The sequence below is a fragment of the Sebastes umbrosus genome, chromosome 19, assembly GCF_015220745.1.
Source record: "Sebastes umbrosus isolate fSebUmb1 chromosome 19, fSebUmb1.pri, whole genome shotgun sequence".
In the NCBI taxonomy this organism is placed as follows: domain Eukaryota; kingdom Metazoa; phylum Chordata; class Actinopteri; order Perciformes; family Sebastidae; genus Sebastes; species Sebastes umbrosus.
In genome coordinates, this window is record NC_051287.1 from 5,490,546 (window position 1) to 5,508,299 (window position 17,754).

Genomic DNA, 17,754 nt, shown 5'->3' on the forward strand with positions numbered 1-17,754 from the left:
TAATGTTGTTTTTCTTATTCTTTGAAAGTGCAAACTGCTTAAGAACTTTCACTTCAAACAATCCATTTCAGGATAATAATTTTAGTTATTTATGAATTACATGAAAGATGATGAAAAAAGTAAGATTTCTACAAATACCTTTAGCTTTATTTCAGGCAGTTTTTTTTCATATGAGCTAGAACATAACATAGAAATGAACGGTTTCAAAAGTATAATTGTTCAAAAAAGTAAAGGAAGGAATTAAAGAATTGTGGGGTTGGAGTATTGAATCTCAAGAATTTATTAAGCTTTGATGAAGGAAGATATAAAGCCTTGTTTGAGTTTTTAAAAAAAACTGCCTTAATGAAGAGAATTTCATTATATTTATTTATTTAGTTGCCTTTTATTTTATTTTATTTTCTGTTATAGCCCTAACAAAATATGTATATCCACTATTTAATGATACAGTAACATGATGCTGCCACCTACTGGAGGCATTTCATCAATGTGTGATGGGTACAGTCCTCCTCATGTTATTCTTATTATACAGAGTGGACCCTGTCGGTGTTATATTTTTATATATATATATTACTGATGCATTAAAGTATGAGCAGCATTTTAATTTTGGAGCTAGTTGAGGTGAATGAAATTCTAGCTACTTCTGTTAGTTTAATGACTAATAATGCACCATATACTCACCTAAACAGGTGTTTTCACAGGGCATATTAGAACCCTTTAATAATAATAATAATAATAATAATAATAATAATAATAATAATAATAAATATTTTAACATTTCAGGGCGAGCTGACAAGAAAGCTAAAAAAAATTATCTTTTCAATCCCTATTATCATTTAGTTACAGGGGTGTTCAAATGGGAGTCACTGAATTCTACCCGTTCCTAACATCACCATCTAGCTCCCTGGAGTTTCAAAACTGAGCAGACAAAGGCTGCTGTTACACTTCATGTTTCTTTGAAACAAACATACAGAAACACCTGCTCACATAAACCCCCAGTTTATACCATGATCACTCAAAGCCACAGTCAAATCGTTGAGTAATAACCATTTTATTCTGGTTATGTCACTTCTAGCCATGTGTGTGGTATCCTTGTAAAATGGTTTAAATAAAAGTTTCTCACTTTCTTAATATAAATAAAAAACTCAAAATACTGCACAACCTTTAGAGAGACCGCTAGCGGTTAAAACGATGATAAATCATGTGTGGAAATGTACAAACTAAAATGACAGAATAACTCACAAACGAATCAAAACTAACGGGGGCCTTGTTTAATCAAGGTGACCAAACCAACACACCAAAGCCATGTCGGCAACACTTCATTTTACAGGTCCACATGTTTCATGGTAATTAGGTGATAATTAGCAAGTATGCAAAAGAAACATATAATGGTTAAAATAGGGCCCTTAGGCTTGAGAAGCAGCTGTAAGATGCTCTTCATCAGAGGTGGAAAACTAATAGAAGACACTTCTGATCAGACACAAATCTCACCATTGTGTGACTTATTATCTACACAAATGTAACCTGGTAGCTAATGTCATGATTCAGGGATTTTTTAAGAAATTTCAAAGAAGTTATTTGCTAATTATCATCTATTTATCAGCAGACGTGGAAATAAAGCATATCAATTAACTTTGTATTCTTTTCCTGGAAATGTTTAGGTAAATATTGGGGTAATTTGGCAGTAATTCCAAAGAAATTTCAAATAGGTTACCTGCTAATTATTACCTAATTACCATGAAATGTGTGGACCTGTAACATCAGTCTCATTATCACCTGGAAAAAGCACAACATAATGCCTTGCCTTGCAGATGGCTCTGCATAACTTTGAACATAACAGTCGTGTCCTTGGTCAACATGAACAACCTGCATCCTCTTCCATGAACTCACACCGAGCAGTGGTCATACAAAAACGGTACAGATCTCCAGGTTACGTCCACCAACACGCAACCAAAACAGGAATGTGTAGCTTTCCTCAATATTAGGTCGGTTGGGAAATGAAGTTTGTGGCTAAATAAAAAGCCCAACCAGGCAAACTAGCGTCCATAAAGCTGTTGAACCTCTAAAACACTCGATCAAACTCAGTCTGACTGGTGGTGGCTGGGTTTCTGTTCTGATTGGGCTGCTGCTGCGGCATGTGTCCTCTCCGTCTGGGTGGAGCCAGATATTCAAACATGGAGGTGTTGTGAGTGGAGAGCATGTTCTTCAGGTCTGACGGCATGGGGTCGGACCAGAAGAAGTCGTGGTTGAGGGCGTCGTCGCTGTCTGTGCGTTGTGCCGGGTCCAGGACCAGGAGTTTATCTATCAGATCCAGGGCGTACGGGTCTTTGACGTAGGCTTTGAGACGATCCTTTACTTTCCTCTTTTGGCCTTTAGGCAGCTCCATTTTCTGGTAAAGTTCATACTTCTTATCCACGCCAGGCCACACCTGATAGAAAGAGAAAATGTTCATGATCCAGTTAACAGAAGTGTGTCACCAAGTCATGAAACTTCAGATGTTCCTGTAATGATGTCATCTTACCTCAGCAGTGATGGAGCCACAGAGCTGGCTGATGAGAGTGAGTTGATGCTGCTCAGTGTTGCCTTGCATTATGGGACTTCTGGTCCACATCTCTGCCATGATGCAACCTGCTCCCCACAGGTCAATGGGGGGGCCGTAGTCTCGCTCACCTATCGAAAAATAAATAAACAGATAGATAAATAATTAATTCGTGAGGCACTTTGTAAACTCAGCATCAATGAGTGCTATAAATCATTACTGAATTTTTGTCTTCCTTTTTTTAACACTTAAAGCTTGACTTTTATGGTCGTCTCTTACCTAACAGCAGCTCTGGAGGTCTGTACCAGAGTGTGACCACGCGGTTGGTGTAGCGGTTACCCTGGCTGTTTTTAGCCAGGCTGAAAGCTCGAGCCAAACCAAAGTCAGCCAGTTTCAGGACACCGTCTCTGGTGATGAGCACGTTGGCTGCCTTCATATCTCTGTGAAGGATCTGTTCCAAGAGAAGGCAATGATATTTCACATGAATTTCTGTTTTAGATCTTAAATCTGTCAAAAGAACCAGGGGACGGTCATCTTTATTGATTCCTCACCTTGTTTCTGTGGATGTAGTACAATCCATTGAGCAGCATCTGCATGACCTTCTTGATCTCTGCCAGGGTGAACTTCACATTGGCGTTGCTCAACAGTCCGGCCAGGTCATGCTCACAGAAGTCAAACACCAGGTAGATGCTGCCTTTGTATCTGTTGAATTGAGTAGCTTCAAGAACAATGGCAGGGAAAAAAAGAAGAAAGATTGAAAACATGTACCAACAAACTACTTTTACACACAATATTTTTCCTGCTCTTGTCACTTGAGAATGAGTGACCTAAAATTAAAAGCACACAAACCCAGATGAAGACAGAAATGGATTCTTATGGCAAATTTATAGACTGGACACTTTTGACACCAACCTTTGGTTCTGCAGATCTCAATCAGATTGACCACATTCTCATGTTTGAGCAGCTGCAGTATCTTGATCTCTCTCAGAGCTGTGATTGGGAACTGAAACAAAGCAGCCAAAGAAAACTCTCATAATGAACATGTAGAAACACTGATGCACTAATATCAATTCAGCAGGTTGTCAATAGGTTCAGAGTTTATTAAACCTGCTTTCTGAAACAGAGCACTGGTGGTTTGTTTACAACCTGTCTGATTGTCTTGACTGCTAAGTCCACAACTGTTAATGTTGAGTCCACGTAAACAACAGTTACAAAAGTGCAACATAGGTGTCCCAATCATATGGACATTCAGCATATCAGGCTAGGAAATTAATAATTACACTCTGAATGGTCTCTTACCCCTTCTTTCTCATTTTCCATCAGAACTTTCTTCAGTGCGACCTTCTTCCCAGTCTGTCTGTGCTTTGCTTTGAACACCTCCCTGTGAAGCATGAAGTGAATATTACAACAAATACAACACTTTTACTCTGCTAACAACTGGACTTTGAACACTCACAAAGAAAGAAAACCAAGTGGTAACTATTAACTACATTAGTACATCATTTCTAGTTAAACATATTATACTCAGAGTCAATTCCACTTCTTATATGAGTGAATACATTTCTCCTACATTGATTTGGGAAATCATACAGTGTATATAAACTACAGGCCACAACGTCCCTCTATTAACTAATCAGATCAATCAGCTCATGCACAAACAGATTTAAAAACAGCGTCTCCTTTGTCTGCGTTGAACACGTGCAGTGTAAATGTGCAATAACACGTTGGTCACTTTTGCAGTGTAAATACTGTAAATCTACTGTTACGAATATGTGCAATAACATGCTGATCACTCTGTGCAATAATTATATAATTATCTGACGGACACTTTGTGCAATAATCTAGTAAAACTGTCATCTCATCAATATACATATTGTATTTCTATATTGTATTATCTTCTTTTTATATTGCACTATCTCTTTTTTGTATTGTATTATCTTTTTTAGCACCTATGGGATTGTCACAATCTAATTTCGTTGTACTTACAATGACAATAAAGGGCTTGATTGATTGATTGATTGATTGATTGATGTACAATCCACTAGGCAGCATCTATGTCTGCAGGTTATAGGTTCTGTGACTATGTAAGCTACATTTTCAACAAGTCACCTGAACATATAACAGACCTGGTGGTCTTGAAAAAGACTTTGGAACAGTTGCCCACACGTTGAAAAACACAGTTGTCCATGTTTACCTACTTGACGTTAGTTAATCATAGCTAATGTTAGCTAAGCAAAGCTAGTTAGCCACACAAAACTCACTCACATATACAGCCACATGACAACATGTTTGTGTAAAGACTCACCCAAATGTTCCTTGTCCTATTTTGGCCATCTTTTCGTATTTGGAGAACTCATCACAGAAAGGAAACTCGACTCCATCGTAGTACTTCGACATGATGGCGGCCTCTCGGTCCGGCCTGAAGACACATTTCAGTTAATTATAGGACATTAATGTTAAAAACACAAAGTACAGTCTGTAGATCATGTCCTAAGGTAACTTATTTGATAAAAATCAAAGTGTTTTATAGGTTAAATTGTTAGATATTCTTACTTTTCAGCCGTGCTGCCGGCGTTGCTTGTTTTCTCTCGCTGCATCTTTCTTCTTCCGGTTCCGAACAATCTGTGACCCGGATGTGACGTATGATATGTTAAAGTACAACTCAGAATCCTTCTTCTTCTTTGGTGTTTATTGGCAAACCAGCTTATAGTTGCATTACAGCCACCATCTGGACTGCAGAGTGGAGCAGGAGATTGTGCAGAAACAAGATACAAAGAAGAATAAGAAGAACACCATGACGCTATTGCACAACCCTCAGCCTCAAGAAACATTATTCAAAATTTAAAATTTAAATTATTTCATTAGGAGCACCGGAGGACACAGAGGCACATGCTTTTTTTCAGATTACCTGTCTCATGCACTACTGTCAGGATATAGCGACCGTTTTATAAAAATAACTTTTTTTTTAAATTTGCTAAATTTTTCACTGCAGCTTTAAGTACACTGTTATATCAAATAAAAACAAATAAATGAAAATAAGACTAGAATTATACCGGTAATTAAAGGTCCCATACCGTGCTCATTTTCAGGTTCATACTTGTATTTTGTAGTTTCTACTAGAATATGTTTACATGCTGTATTGTTAAAAAAAAACTTTATTTTCCTCATTCTGTCTTCCTGAATATACCTGTATTCACCCTTGTGATGGAATAATTGATACACAAGTTATCTTTGGAAGGAAGAGGTCCGGAGCTGATGATGTCTTACAAAAGAAGGTTTATTGAAGCTTGATCAAGGAGAATTGACAGGTCTCCACAATAGATGCTCTCTGCGTGAAGGCCTCCCAACTCTGTCCTTCCTCCCCGGTGCTCAGTGTCTTACCCATCATGTTTTGACTTACTCCGTTCCTCTGGCATCTCTGACCCTGGTTGCCCTAGCGACTGGCTCTACGGTCTCCACTACAGGCACAGCCTGTTATCTGTACAGATAACGGTGGCTCCTCTAGACAGGACTCCAACCCAAGAATGTCAACAGAGGGACACTCTGACAAACACTCTGACCTTTCTACCAATAAGAGAGGAATTGATGGAAAATTCCATCACAACCCTCTGTTTGAAACGCTCTGTTTTAGTGCATTTCAACGGAATTGCGTTGCTAGGCAACAGCTTGGGTCCATGTTTACTTCCTGTCAGCTGATGTCATTCACATACACTGCAACAGGAAATAAACTGGGACACATTTAGAATGTTTATGTTTAAAACCGTGTAATGGTCTAAATATTGTACATCACAAATGGACCGAAAATCCTAACGGCTTGTTTCAAACGCACAATTTCTGAATACGGACTGTGTGTATTTCTCCGTATATTGAGCGTTTTGATAGTTTAACAGTATTTATGTAGCACTTAAACCTGCTTTATGATATAAAAGACCTGAAAATCTCACTTTCCACAATACGGGACCTTTAAGCACACTGTTGTATCTTACAAATATTATTGACGGACTGTATACACTATGTTCACCCATTCACTCTGTATCTTTTATATCTCTATTATTGTTTTTATAATTTTTCTATACCTTTACCTCTCCTGTGTTTCACTCTGTTGGCTGATGTTGCTGCTTTGACACCTGAATTTCCCTCCGGGGATTAATAAAGGTTCATCATATTTTATCTTATCATTTTAGCTGACAGGAAGTAAACATGGACCCAAACTGTTGCCAGGCAAAGCAATTCAGTTTCAATTCCGTTGACATGCACTAAAACGGAGCGTTTCAGACAGAGGGTAAATTAAGGTTTATTAAAGCAGACAGTATGAGGAAAATTTATAGCATTGTAAACATGTTCTAGTAAAAACAGAAAATACAAGTATGAACCTAAAAAAAATTGCATGATATATGTCCCCTTTAAGCTGGCCTCTAAAAAAGAAGGGTCGTGTAGTGACGTCACTATGTCAGTGAAAGGAACCTCCCATATTTGGCCTCAGCTTCCTGTGACAGCTCCTCGACGCCCCATCATGGTGTGCATGTGGCGCGCGGTGTGCTGGAAGCTGCAGCGGAGCTCCGTGTTTGCCGCGCGGCTCCGACAGCAGGACTGGGCGGTCAGCAGCAGTTTGGCGGGTCTTTCATTCCGGTACTACAGCACCAAGACGGCTCCTCACATACCAGGCATGGAGTACCAGGTACCTGTCTCTTCTACCTGTCTGTCTGCAGCTGCTAGCGAGCTAATAGCTACAGCCACATAGAGCTAGTTTGATAAGTTACAGTAACTTCTGAGTGACTGCAGCACAGTGTTGAGATGGATGAACATGGCTGATAGCTACAGATGCATTAACTTCTAGCTGCTGAGCTGCTGGTTGCTGAGTGTTATGATGAGTTATATAGTCTGGACACACAGAGCTCTCAGTCTGCACACTGTTAGTCTGTCTGTTAATGACTGACTCAACGTTGAAGTTCAACCAGTGTGCTAACACGTGGTCTAAAACCTCTGGTGCCATGTGAGAGTCTGACTGGGCTTCACATCTGGTGCAAACTGGTGTTGTTTACCTTTTTCCTTATGTTGGTTTAGTTTGTTTAGTTTGAAAGGAAACTACTATGTAAACATGGAACTGTCCACACAGTCACTGTCCATTGCATTATGTGCACACAGTACTATATGAATCATCCCATATTTATTACAGCACCATTGTCTTACTGTTTACACATTTAATTGTTGTTGTTGCTGTATGTATATGTGTGTGTATTTATGTCTGTACATAGTAGTTCAATGTCTGTTAACCTTGTTCAGCTTTGTTGTTGGTAATTAGGTGATAATTATCAAGTAACCTATTTGAAATTTCTTTGTGATTACTGCCAAATTACCCCAATATTTCCCTCAAAATGTATCAAATTACTTTATTATAAACATTATTTAATAATTATATACTATAATAGCATAATAATTGTTCAAATAGAGCCCTTAGGCTTGAGAAGCGTCTTTTAGAACCCCATAATTATAATAATTATAATAATTATAATAATTACACGTATTTTAACATTTCAGGGAGAGCTGACAAGAAAGCTAAAAAAAAAAAAAATTCAATCCCTGCTATCATTTAGTTAAAAACTGAGCAGACAAATGCTGCTGTTACACTTCATGTTTCTTTGAAACAAATATACAGAAACACCAGCTCACATAAACCCCCAGTTTATACCATGATCACTCAAAGCCACAGTGAAATAATTGAGTAATAACCATTTTATTCTGGTTATGTCACTTCTGGCCATGTGTGTGGTATCCTTGTAAAATGGTTTAAATAAAAGTTTCTCACTTTCTTTATATAAATAAAAACCTCAAAATACTGCACAGCCTATAAAGAGACCGCCAGCGGTTAAAACGATGATAAATCATGTGTGGAAATGTACAAAACTCAGAATCACTCACAAACGAATCAAAACTACAGGGGCCTTGTTTAATCAAGGTGACCAAACCAACACACCAAAGCCATGTTGGTAACACTTCATTTTACAGGTCTGCAAATGTCATGGTAATTAGGTGATAATTAGCAAGTATGCTAAAATAGTATATAATTGTTCAAATAGAGACCTTAGGCTTGAGAAGCGGCTGTGCGCTGCTCTTCATCGGAGGTGGAAAACTAATAGAAGACACTTCTGATCAGACACTAATCTCACCATTGTGTGACTTATTGTCGACTCGAATGTAACCTGGTAGCCAATGTAATGATTCAGGGGAGTTTTTTTAAGAAATTTCAAATTTTGCTAATTATCTATTTATCAGCAGACATGGAAATAAAGCATATCAGTTAAGTTTGTATTCTTTTCCTGGAAATGTATTAAATTAATTACTAGCTATTGAGAAATAGTGGAATATGATTATTTAATCATGTTTATAATAAAGTAATTTTTGATACATCTTGAGGTAAATATTGGGGTAATTTGGCAGTAATTCCAAAGTAATTCCAAACAGGTTACTTGCTAATTATTACCTAATTACCATGAAATTTGCGTACCTGTAAAATGAAGTGTTACCGTCTAATTCTGTGTAAGTAGTACATTGTAGAGGTAGTAGAGGTCGACCGATAGTTTGGAGAAGGAAAAAGTTGATAGTCGATTAATCGGCCATATCTTCCTTACTTCTGCAGCAGCCTAGTTGACTACTTTTTGAAAAAATCTGTTTTTCGTCACTCCAAATGTAATAATAAGTAAGAGAATATCCTGACGGGTGATTTTGTGTATTACATCATTGGAAAATGTTCTATTTATTTGCAATGGCCAGGATTACTTCTGTTGCGTGTCTTGTACATTGTTAAATGCCACTCTTGCAAACCGTTAATGTTGGCGCATATTCTCGGAGTAAGGAGGATCCTGAAGTGTGCAATTTCATTTCATGAGTTAATGATTATGTGGCTGGATTATTTGGAAGAGAGAACACCAAACTGGTGAACAAGTTAAAGTAACAGTGAATGATTTATTTTCCTCCATGTCTGCCTGTCTTGTATCATGGACAAAGAGCTGATAGTGTTGCATTATATATTTGAAATATATATTTTTTTTCTCCCCCTCTACCTTGACTTTGACATGTGGACCCTCCATGCAAAATGGTGATTTACGTCCCTGTGTGACTTGTTGCAGCTGTGCAGCCATCGGCCGCTATCAGAGCCTAGTTCAGTCAATAATGATAGTTTGTAAAACGTCCTTTCGCCACATATTAATAGGCTACCTCTAACTGAGAGCAAAGAAAAGCCAGTCAAATTCCTTGCATGTGCACCAGCACTGTTTTTAAAGCTCACTAATTAACATCTTGTTTATTTAATCATTACAAAAATGTTCTACGAGGGGTCAAGTACCAAACTATTTCTTGGCAAGGTGCCAGCCAGGCACCGTGTTTTAGCAATAAGTTGAAAGCTGTGACATGACAGCGCATTGAGTCCAAGCTTCGGTCTTCAGTGCTGTGTTGATTATGGTGGTTTGTTTTTAAAGTGTGCCGTTGTTCATAAACATTTGCTTTTGCTGCAGGACGCCATTTGTACTCTGAACACACTACAGACCAACTCCAGTGCTCTGGAGCAGGTACGCCGGGAGAGGAGCAACCCTCAGCTGCAGCTCCAGGCCATGAGAGGCTTCCTGGAGCGAGCTGGCCTCACAGTGAGTCAGTTACATCAGCTCACATACTACACATTTTAACAGCGGCGACTTCAATGATTACAAAGAATGTTATTGTTGTCTGATGTGATAGGGTACTGTTTTCCTTTCTTATCTTATCTGGTGTGTTTGTGTGTGTTTCAAAGGTGGGGGAACTAGACCATCTCAATATTATTCATGTAACAGGAACAAAGGGCAAGGTGAGTTAACTAGACACACAACCTGTGTTCCTATCCAATAATAATATTGAGCTCTAATATACTAATATCACATTATGCAAGTGCTGACAGGTCTGACGGTAAACACGTTTTCAAACACGAGTTCATTCACTGAAGGAGACAAATCAATGTGACAGCTTTAATATGACTTTGAATATGTCTTTCAGGGATCGACATGTGCGTTCACGGAGCAGATTTTGAGAAGTTATGGCTTCCGGACAGGATTTTACAGGTAACACTACAGTGTAATAAACTTTACACTATTTGATATGGAGAGATGAAAGCTGGGCCGACTTGTAATCAGAGATATTTATGACACTGACAATATCTTCCATTTGGTGAAAGCACCACCTGTATGTAACACAACAAAAGTAGTTAATGTAGCTTATTTATGTGGTGAAACTACAAGGTTAGCAGTAAGGCTAACCATCTCGGATTAATACATGAACACTGCCAAGCAGGTGTTTTTCCTATTCTTCCCATTCTGCTGACATTGCGTAAATGCAGCTATGCTGGGGATTATGTGAGGTGACTGAACTCCATGCAACAATAAGAATAATAAAGGTTTAATCTGTCCCACGCTGGCAGGTACAACAAAACACAAGAGTGAGTATGTCAATAAAACACACCTGTGACGAGCTAGTAACCATAGTGTACAGGAAATACCAGCAGTTAAAAATAATAAACTGTATTTGTATAGCAGCTTTCATACAAGAAATGCAGCTCAAAGTGCTTAACAATAAAGACATTACATACAGTGTGTACAGAGTGCTTCACATGAAAATGATAGGGCTGACAATTTTGTATCTGTTCAAAATGTACCTTAAAGAGAAATTTGTCAAGTATTTAATACTCTTATCAACATGGGAGTGGACAAATATGCTGCTTTATGCAAATGTATGTATATATTTATTATTGGAAATCAATTAACAACACAAAATAATGACAAATATTGTCCAGAAACCCTCACAGGTACTGCATTTAGCATACAAAATATGCTCAAATCATAACATGGGAAACTCAAGAGCAACACACACCTTGCCCCGGTATTTATTTCCTTCTGCCTACCCAGTGAAAAGTGGCGTAACACTCCTCTTTTGATGTTTCCTTCTTGGCTGCAGTTCCCCACATTTGGTACAAGTCAGGGAGAGGATCCGAATCAACGGACAGCCCATCGGAAAAGAGCTCTTCACTAAATACTTCTGGCAGGTTTATGGACGGCTGGATGAAACGAAGGTAGGTCCTGTAACGAGGCAGAGACTAATGGCTACTCATTGGCTTCACTCAGTTAAATAATTCAGTGGATTAACCTTTCATTTTCTCAGACAGTTGGCATTCCAAGCAGTGATTTCTGTGACATTTTACCTGATTGTGCATCCTGTTTGTATTCCCAGCACGAGTAGAGCTTCAGTATAATCAGTGTCACGGGTTGTAAATGAGTCAATAGGAAAATGAGACCCCTTATGTTAGGATGAGCGTGAGCATCATGTGACGGCACACTTTGGTCACGTTAACAGCAGTCAGTGGGCCGTTTGACTCCTTAAATGTTTTGGACAAATTTGGTCATTCTTTAAAAAAAAAAGCCTTCGAGATAAGCAAAGAATTTTGATAAAGCACAAAGAGCTATAAATACATCTGACACATTATTAATTTGTCCTCTTCAGGATGCCCATGGAGGGTCGATGCCGGCATACTTCCGTTTCCTCACCATCTTGGCGTTCCATGTGTTTCTTCAGGAGAAGGTATGCTAGCAGGCCTCTGCACTCAATATATCTTGAGAATTATACATAACATGAGTCATAAACTCATCCCTTGAACACTCAGGAAGACACTCATCCTCTGGGTAAACTTTCCTGGCAGCCTGGCCTGTAGTTGTTTGAGATGTCTAGCTCTGCATCACTTTGTTTGATGGACAGACTGACATCACCGTCCTCAAGCCCACTAGCAGGGCAAAAAGTTGTATTACTTAAATGACTAACTTGCCTGGAATCTGAATTCTCTGTTCTCTGTTCAGGTGGATTTAGCTGTAATTGAAGTTGGGATCGGTGGAGCATTTGACTGCACCAACATTATAAGGTAAGACTCAATATTTATAAAGCGATTGTAATTTATTCACCTCTCTCAGGCTGGAAAATATTAGTGAACTAGAATTTGATTTCAGTGAGGCAGGACACAACGGTGGTACCAGGCTTTAAAGGGACATACAGTTGCGTGTCATCGGCATAGCAATGTCATGTCTGGGCATGATTAGCCCCAGAGGTAGCATGTAAATTGTGAATAAGAGAGGACCCAATATAGAGCCCTGGGGGACCCCACAAAATAGAGCTCAACCATCCAGAGCCACATCACTGATGCCAACATGCTTCTTCAGATGGCTGATTAAGATATTATGGTCCACCGTGTCGAAGGCTGAGCTGAGGTCTTAAAATAGAAGTAAAGCGTTCAATTGCAGCAATATGTTCTTAGCACCAAATTATGAGGATGACTAATAATTATGAGGAGCTTGCCAGTTGCTATTTAACAACAAGATGCTTTATCACCACCTGTACTGTAGTTACTGATATACTGACACCATACAGTTTTTGTTTACAACTTTATCAGTGATGCAATCAAATGTGACCTCTGTGGTTGTGTGTCCACAGGAGGCCTTGGGTGTGTGGCATCTCCTCTCTGGGTATCGACCACACTCAGATTCTCGGAGACACAATTGAAAAGATCGCCTGGCAAAAAGGAGGCATCTTCAAGGTGTGATGACTGTACACATCAGTAACATGTCACTGTGATTGCACTACACGTTGGAAGTTATATGACAAAAAATTATTCTAGCTTATTTTTTATGCTTTCAACTTCATCTTCATCAGCAGATGGAGTTTGCTTCGTTAGCAATGTAGATTTTTGAGGAGATTTTGGTAAAGAGACGTTGCAGTTCTTTAAAATAAAACTACTCATTGTTGTACGGTATTGTTTGACTTCTCCGCTGCTCCGTCAGCTCACCGGCTGTTAATCATGTGCTTGTGTTTTCAGCCCGGCGTTCCTGCTTTTACAGTCAAACAGCCAGAAGATGCGATGGTTATGCTCAGGAACAGGGCCAAAGAGATCAGAGTAAGTGACCAGTCAGACTAGTTTTCAGTCAGGGATTGCTCAGTGAAATGTCTCTGGGTAAATAAAGTTTTAAATAGACCTGACTGTTGGTTTTATGTAAAACAGTCTAACCTGTTGTTGTAGTGTCCGCTGTGGGTGTGTCCAGACCTGGAGGACTACCAGGCAGATTGTGGGGCTTTGCGTCTGGGCCTGGCGGGGCAGCACCAGCGCTCCAACGCCTCCCTGGCCCTCCAGCTGAGTCACACTTGGCTGCAGAAAAGATGCCTACCAGGTGGGACGAGTGGTGTGTGTGTCAATTTATAACTAGGGATGCACCGATCAGACTTTTTCAGTCCCGATATCGATAGCAATACCTGGTACCAGTAATCTGAAAAAAAAGTCCTCCGGTGCTCCTAATGGCATCTGCATGATTTCACAGCCCGGAGGAAAACAACCAATCAGAGCTGATCTGGAGCCTGCCGTCTCTGAGCAGCTGTCAATCACTCGCAAACTACGATCAAACGGTCAAACGAGGCAGCGCTGATCAAATATGAATCAATATTCTGTTACGTCAATGCCTATTTCTCGCCTCGAAATTTTTTTCAGAATCATCTTGCAGTGTACTGTTTAGCTGTAAAATGAGAACGTTTGTGACCCAGCAGCCATGTTGAGATCAGTTGAAGAAATACCAAGCACCGCCCACCAGCTGGAGCACAGCCAATAGGAACACTCTCTCAATGAAATGACCTGTGATTGGCCAAAGTCTCCCGTTAGATCTGTTAAAGCCTGAAAACAGAGCCATGAGGAGGTGCAGAAGTCTAGTTTTCTCTCAGAACACTTGAATAACAATATGCTGAAAGGTTATTATGGAATTTTTGCCCAATGATGCCAAAAACTTGTTGCCCACTGAAGCTTTAACATGTCGGTCTCATGTCAGAATAAACGCTACAGGCACTTTCATGTATAAGTCACAACATCAATCTGGCTAGGTCAGAACACTAATAAATGTTGTTGAGGAGATTCTTTCCGTATTAGATCAGCCTGTAAAAATGAATAAAGCCATCACTGACCGCCTACATCACAATAATTAATAATGCAAACAAGCAATGTTGTGTATTCTATGTCTGAAAGATGCTTAAGTCTATCCCAGTTTTCAGAACAATCTGTCCTCACTCAACAGATAAAAACTTCCCCTCCACCGGTGTTGACAGCACAGCTGTACTTCATGGGAGTGCCTTCAAGCCCAGCCCCATCATGGTGAAAGGTGAGATCAAGACAAAGATCATTCCTTTGCTGCGTTTTGGATCTCTGACTGTGGTAACAATTAATATTAATAGGGATATACTGTAACTGCTTCTGCAACATTAGCAGCTGTGAAAGCAAATGAGCAAAGAATAGTTTGACTTTACATCCATCCACCTGATGAAAACAAAGATTTCTGTGGTTGTTCTTGGCTCTACATTCATATCCTGTAGAAATGTCATGTCCTGTTTCTGCTTCAAATAAACAGTAAAACTGTTGAAATGTCAGCGAGCCATTGATGCTACCGCTAGCTCTGATATTGGTGAATGTTTGGTCTCAGGGCTGGCAGACACAGAGTGGCCTGGAAGGAATCAGACTCTGAAACACGGAGCGGTCACCTACTTCTTGGACGGAGCTCACACCATGCGCAGTATGCAGGCCTGTGTGCAATGGTTCAGAGAGACTGCAGCCCAGCATGAAAGGAACGCAAGGTGAGCATGACACTCAGTGTACCTGCATCCATCAAGCACCTTGATGTGACGGTGGTGTTCTATTCACTGCTGATAGGATTAGAGTCACTTTACACACAGTTCTTACAGGAGGTGCTCATAGTACTGAGCCTGGCCGTGTCACATCAAACAGAATATACTCAGTGTCATTGCATTGCATTGTGAATTGTAGATCACTCAGGTGATGACTGCTTCATCACTCTGTCAAACACACCTGTTACTACCTGCAGAAATAAACCAAACTCATGAAGCAAGCAGCCAGGTGAAGCACTCCAAATGTACTAGTTTTATGTAGCGGCACCCTTCCCTCCAACAAAACCACATGTTTTAAATGTAACATGCAAACATGTAAAATGTTTTGCATGAAGTTGTAGCCTTAGTTTATTATGATACTGTTGCTCCTTGATTTGACAAAGCAAACACTTCAGACATTTTCTCAAACAGCTACACAGTACTGATGTAAAGCTATGACGTGTTTGTGTTGTAGTGGACCTGTGGCCAGAGTTTTGCTGTTCAATGCTACAGGAGAGAGAGACTCAGCAGCCATGCTTAAATTACTGGTGGTGAGTACAACTGTTTCCAGCAATACAGCGAACGAGACCACTGTCTTCACGGCTATTAAAGGTGCTAAATTCAAAATTCAGAGCATTAATATATCATCAACAACTATTATCTATGTAAAGATATAGAGGAGTAATGTCTAGAAGTGTGTAGAAACCTCCCTGTTTAACCTGATTTGAAGATGAAAACCAGAAAATCTGATTGTTTTACTCGGCAACATCTCTCCCCTACTGAAGTAAGCTACATAGTCAGTACTGACTGGCAACAACACTGTTCAGCTGACTGATGTCAGAGCAGACATTTATGGCTTTTAATTTTCTTTTTTTCTTTTCAGCCATATCATTTTGACTTTGCTGTGTTCTGCCCGAACATCACTGAAGCCATCACTTCTTGCAACGCAGGTGAGATCATTGAGTTTTGCTGCTTTTGGCTGTTTGCACAAACATTGAACTCTACCTTTAAAGCACCACACCTGTGGTCTGTGGCCCTTTTCACTACAAATCACATGTACTTTTACACTAAAGAGGGATCTGAAATTGGTCCCTGTTCCCAGTCCTATCTGTAATACTGTATCTTGACTCTGTAAAATGCTTTTGTGTTACAAAAAACCTTGAAAAACTATGAACCACACCTCTCAGATCAGCAGAACTTCAACGTCTCGGTGGAGCACATGTTGACTCGCTGCTTGGACAACGAGAGGAGCTGGCATCTCCATCACCGCCTGGGGGACAACAAAGGTCCCCAGCTGCTCATCGAGGGCAGCCTGCCTCTGGTTGCTGGAAAGACAGCAGACACCCTGGTCTTCCCCTGCATCCTCAGCGCCCTTCAGTGGATCACCCAGGGCAGGGATTCAGTGCTGGCAGACCCAGCCAAGAGAGTCTTCCCAGTTAAACCTAGCGTTACGGCCAAAGCTGTTCCGCTCTGCGACGCAGCCGAGATCCACGTCCTCATCACCGGAAGCCTCCACTTGGTGGGAGGAGCACTCAAACACCTCGACACAGCTTCCTCCAAGTAAACAGACCATGTGAAATTGAAATAAGTGAAGTCAAACCAGTTTAAATACTGGCATGCTAAGCTTACATGCACATTTACCTTCGTGGAAGAAAGTTATTTCTGTCTGTATCAATGAGGTTTGTGTGATGCTCGCTTTTCAGTGACTTTAGGGGTTTACCTGAAAAGGGATTATGTGCACCCAGGTATTGTTATTGTCTTGTAGCTTCACTACAGTAGCTGATGTTAGTTTGGACCAAGGCAGCTTCAGGCCTCACAACAGCTTCACCCAGAGCCTTACAGACGACCGCACAAACTTCTTAAGTCTTACTTGAAGCCAAATATGTTTACATGAACTTGCAAAGGGTACATTCACGTACTCAATAATGTGAGCTGAGTTGGCTAAAATGGAACCGTGTGTGCTTCAGTGATCACCGATGCCACCGGGATGAACCGGAGTGGTGCGATGGTTATTACATTTATACAAAAAGTGCTACATAGAGTCATGACTTTTCTGATTTTTACTGTGTACTTGGAACACAATTACCTTTCACAGTGTCTTTTTAAAATGAAAGCCATTTTGCACGGTTCCTACTTTTATTTTGTTGGGATTTGACAGTGTGTGTCATACACGTGGCCTAATCAATTCTTTTTGTAGAAGTGTAAATATTCTAACAGATGATTTCATGTAACAAAATCAAATTCTGTGTAATGTTTTACACTGGTAATATTTAAATGTCCCCTTAATTTGCATTACTTGACTGCTACATACAATTGTTGTATGTATAATGGTGAAAGATGTTGAAACTGTATAAAATACACTTCATCTGGGTCTTTAATTAATGTTGTCATGGTGATTGATCCAATGAAGCTAACCGAGGTCATTAGCTTAACAGGTCGTTGAGACCCATCCATCCACCCTGTAACCTCAAATGAGTTTTAAATTAAATTTCAATAACAATGAAGACATCAAGAAAATA

The 17,754-nt window shown here is 39.9% G+C and overlaps 2 protein-coding genes across 2 annotated transcripts; one reads left to right on the top strand and one right to left on the bottom strand.

Moving 5' to 3' along the window:
* Positions 1–1,615: 1,615 nt before the first annotated feature.
* On the bottom strand, positions 1,616–5,244 carry cdk9 (cyclin-dependent kinase 9 (CDC2-related kinase)). Its single transcript, XM_037752923.1, has 8 exons — positions 5,090–5,244; positions 4,842–4,955; positions 3,836–3,917; positions 3,449–3,539; positions 3,088–3,254; positions 2,816–2,987; positions 2,519–2,667; positions 1,616–2,425 (listed from the first exon to the last, which is right to left on the bottom strand). The coding sequence occupies exons 1-8, from the start codon at positions 5,131–5,133 to the stop codon at positions 2,060–2,062; spliced, it is 1,185 nt and encodes a 394-aa protein (XP_037608851.1). The 5' UTR covers positions 5,134–5,244; the 3' UTR covers positions 1,616–2,059.
* Positions 5,245–6,968: 1,724 nt separating this feature from the next.
* fpgs (folylpolyglutamate synthase) lies at positions 6,969–17,613 on the top strand. The gene is made up of 15 exons (XM_037752922.1): positions 6,969–7,214; positions 10,048–10,176; positions 10,320–10,373; positions 10,559–10,623; positions 11,513–11,627; positions 12,056–12,133; positions 12,406–12,467; positions 13,034–13,136; positions 13,416–13,493; positions 13,617–13,764; positions 14,653–14,736; positions 15,055–15,205; positions 15,711–15,786; positions 16,119–16,185; positions 16,423–17,613. Exons 1-15 carry the CDS (start codon positions 6,984–6,986, stop codon positions 16,797–16,799), a joined length of 1,818 nt encoding a protein of 605 aa, XP_037608850.1. The 5' UTR covers positions 6,969–6,983; the 3' UTR covers positions 16,800–17,613.
* Positions 17,614–17,754: the final 141 nt, after the last annotated feature.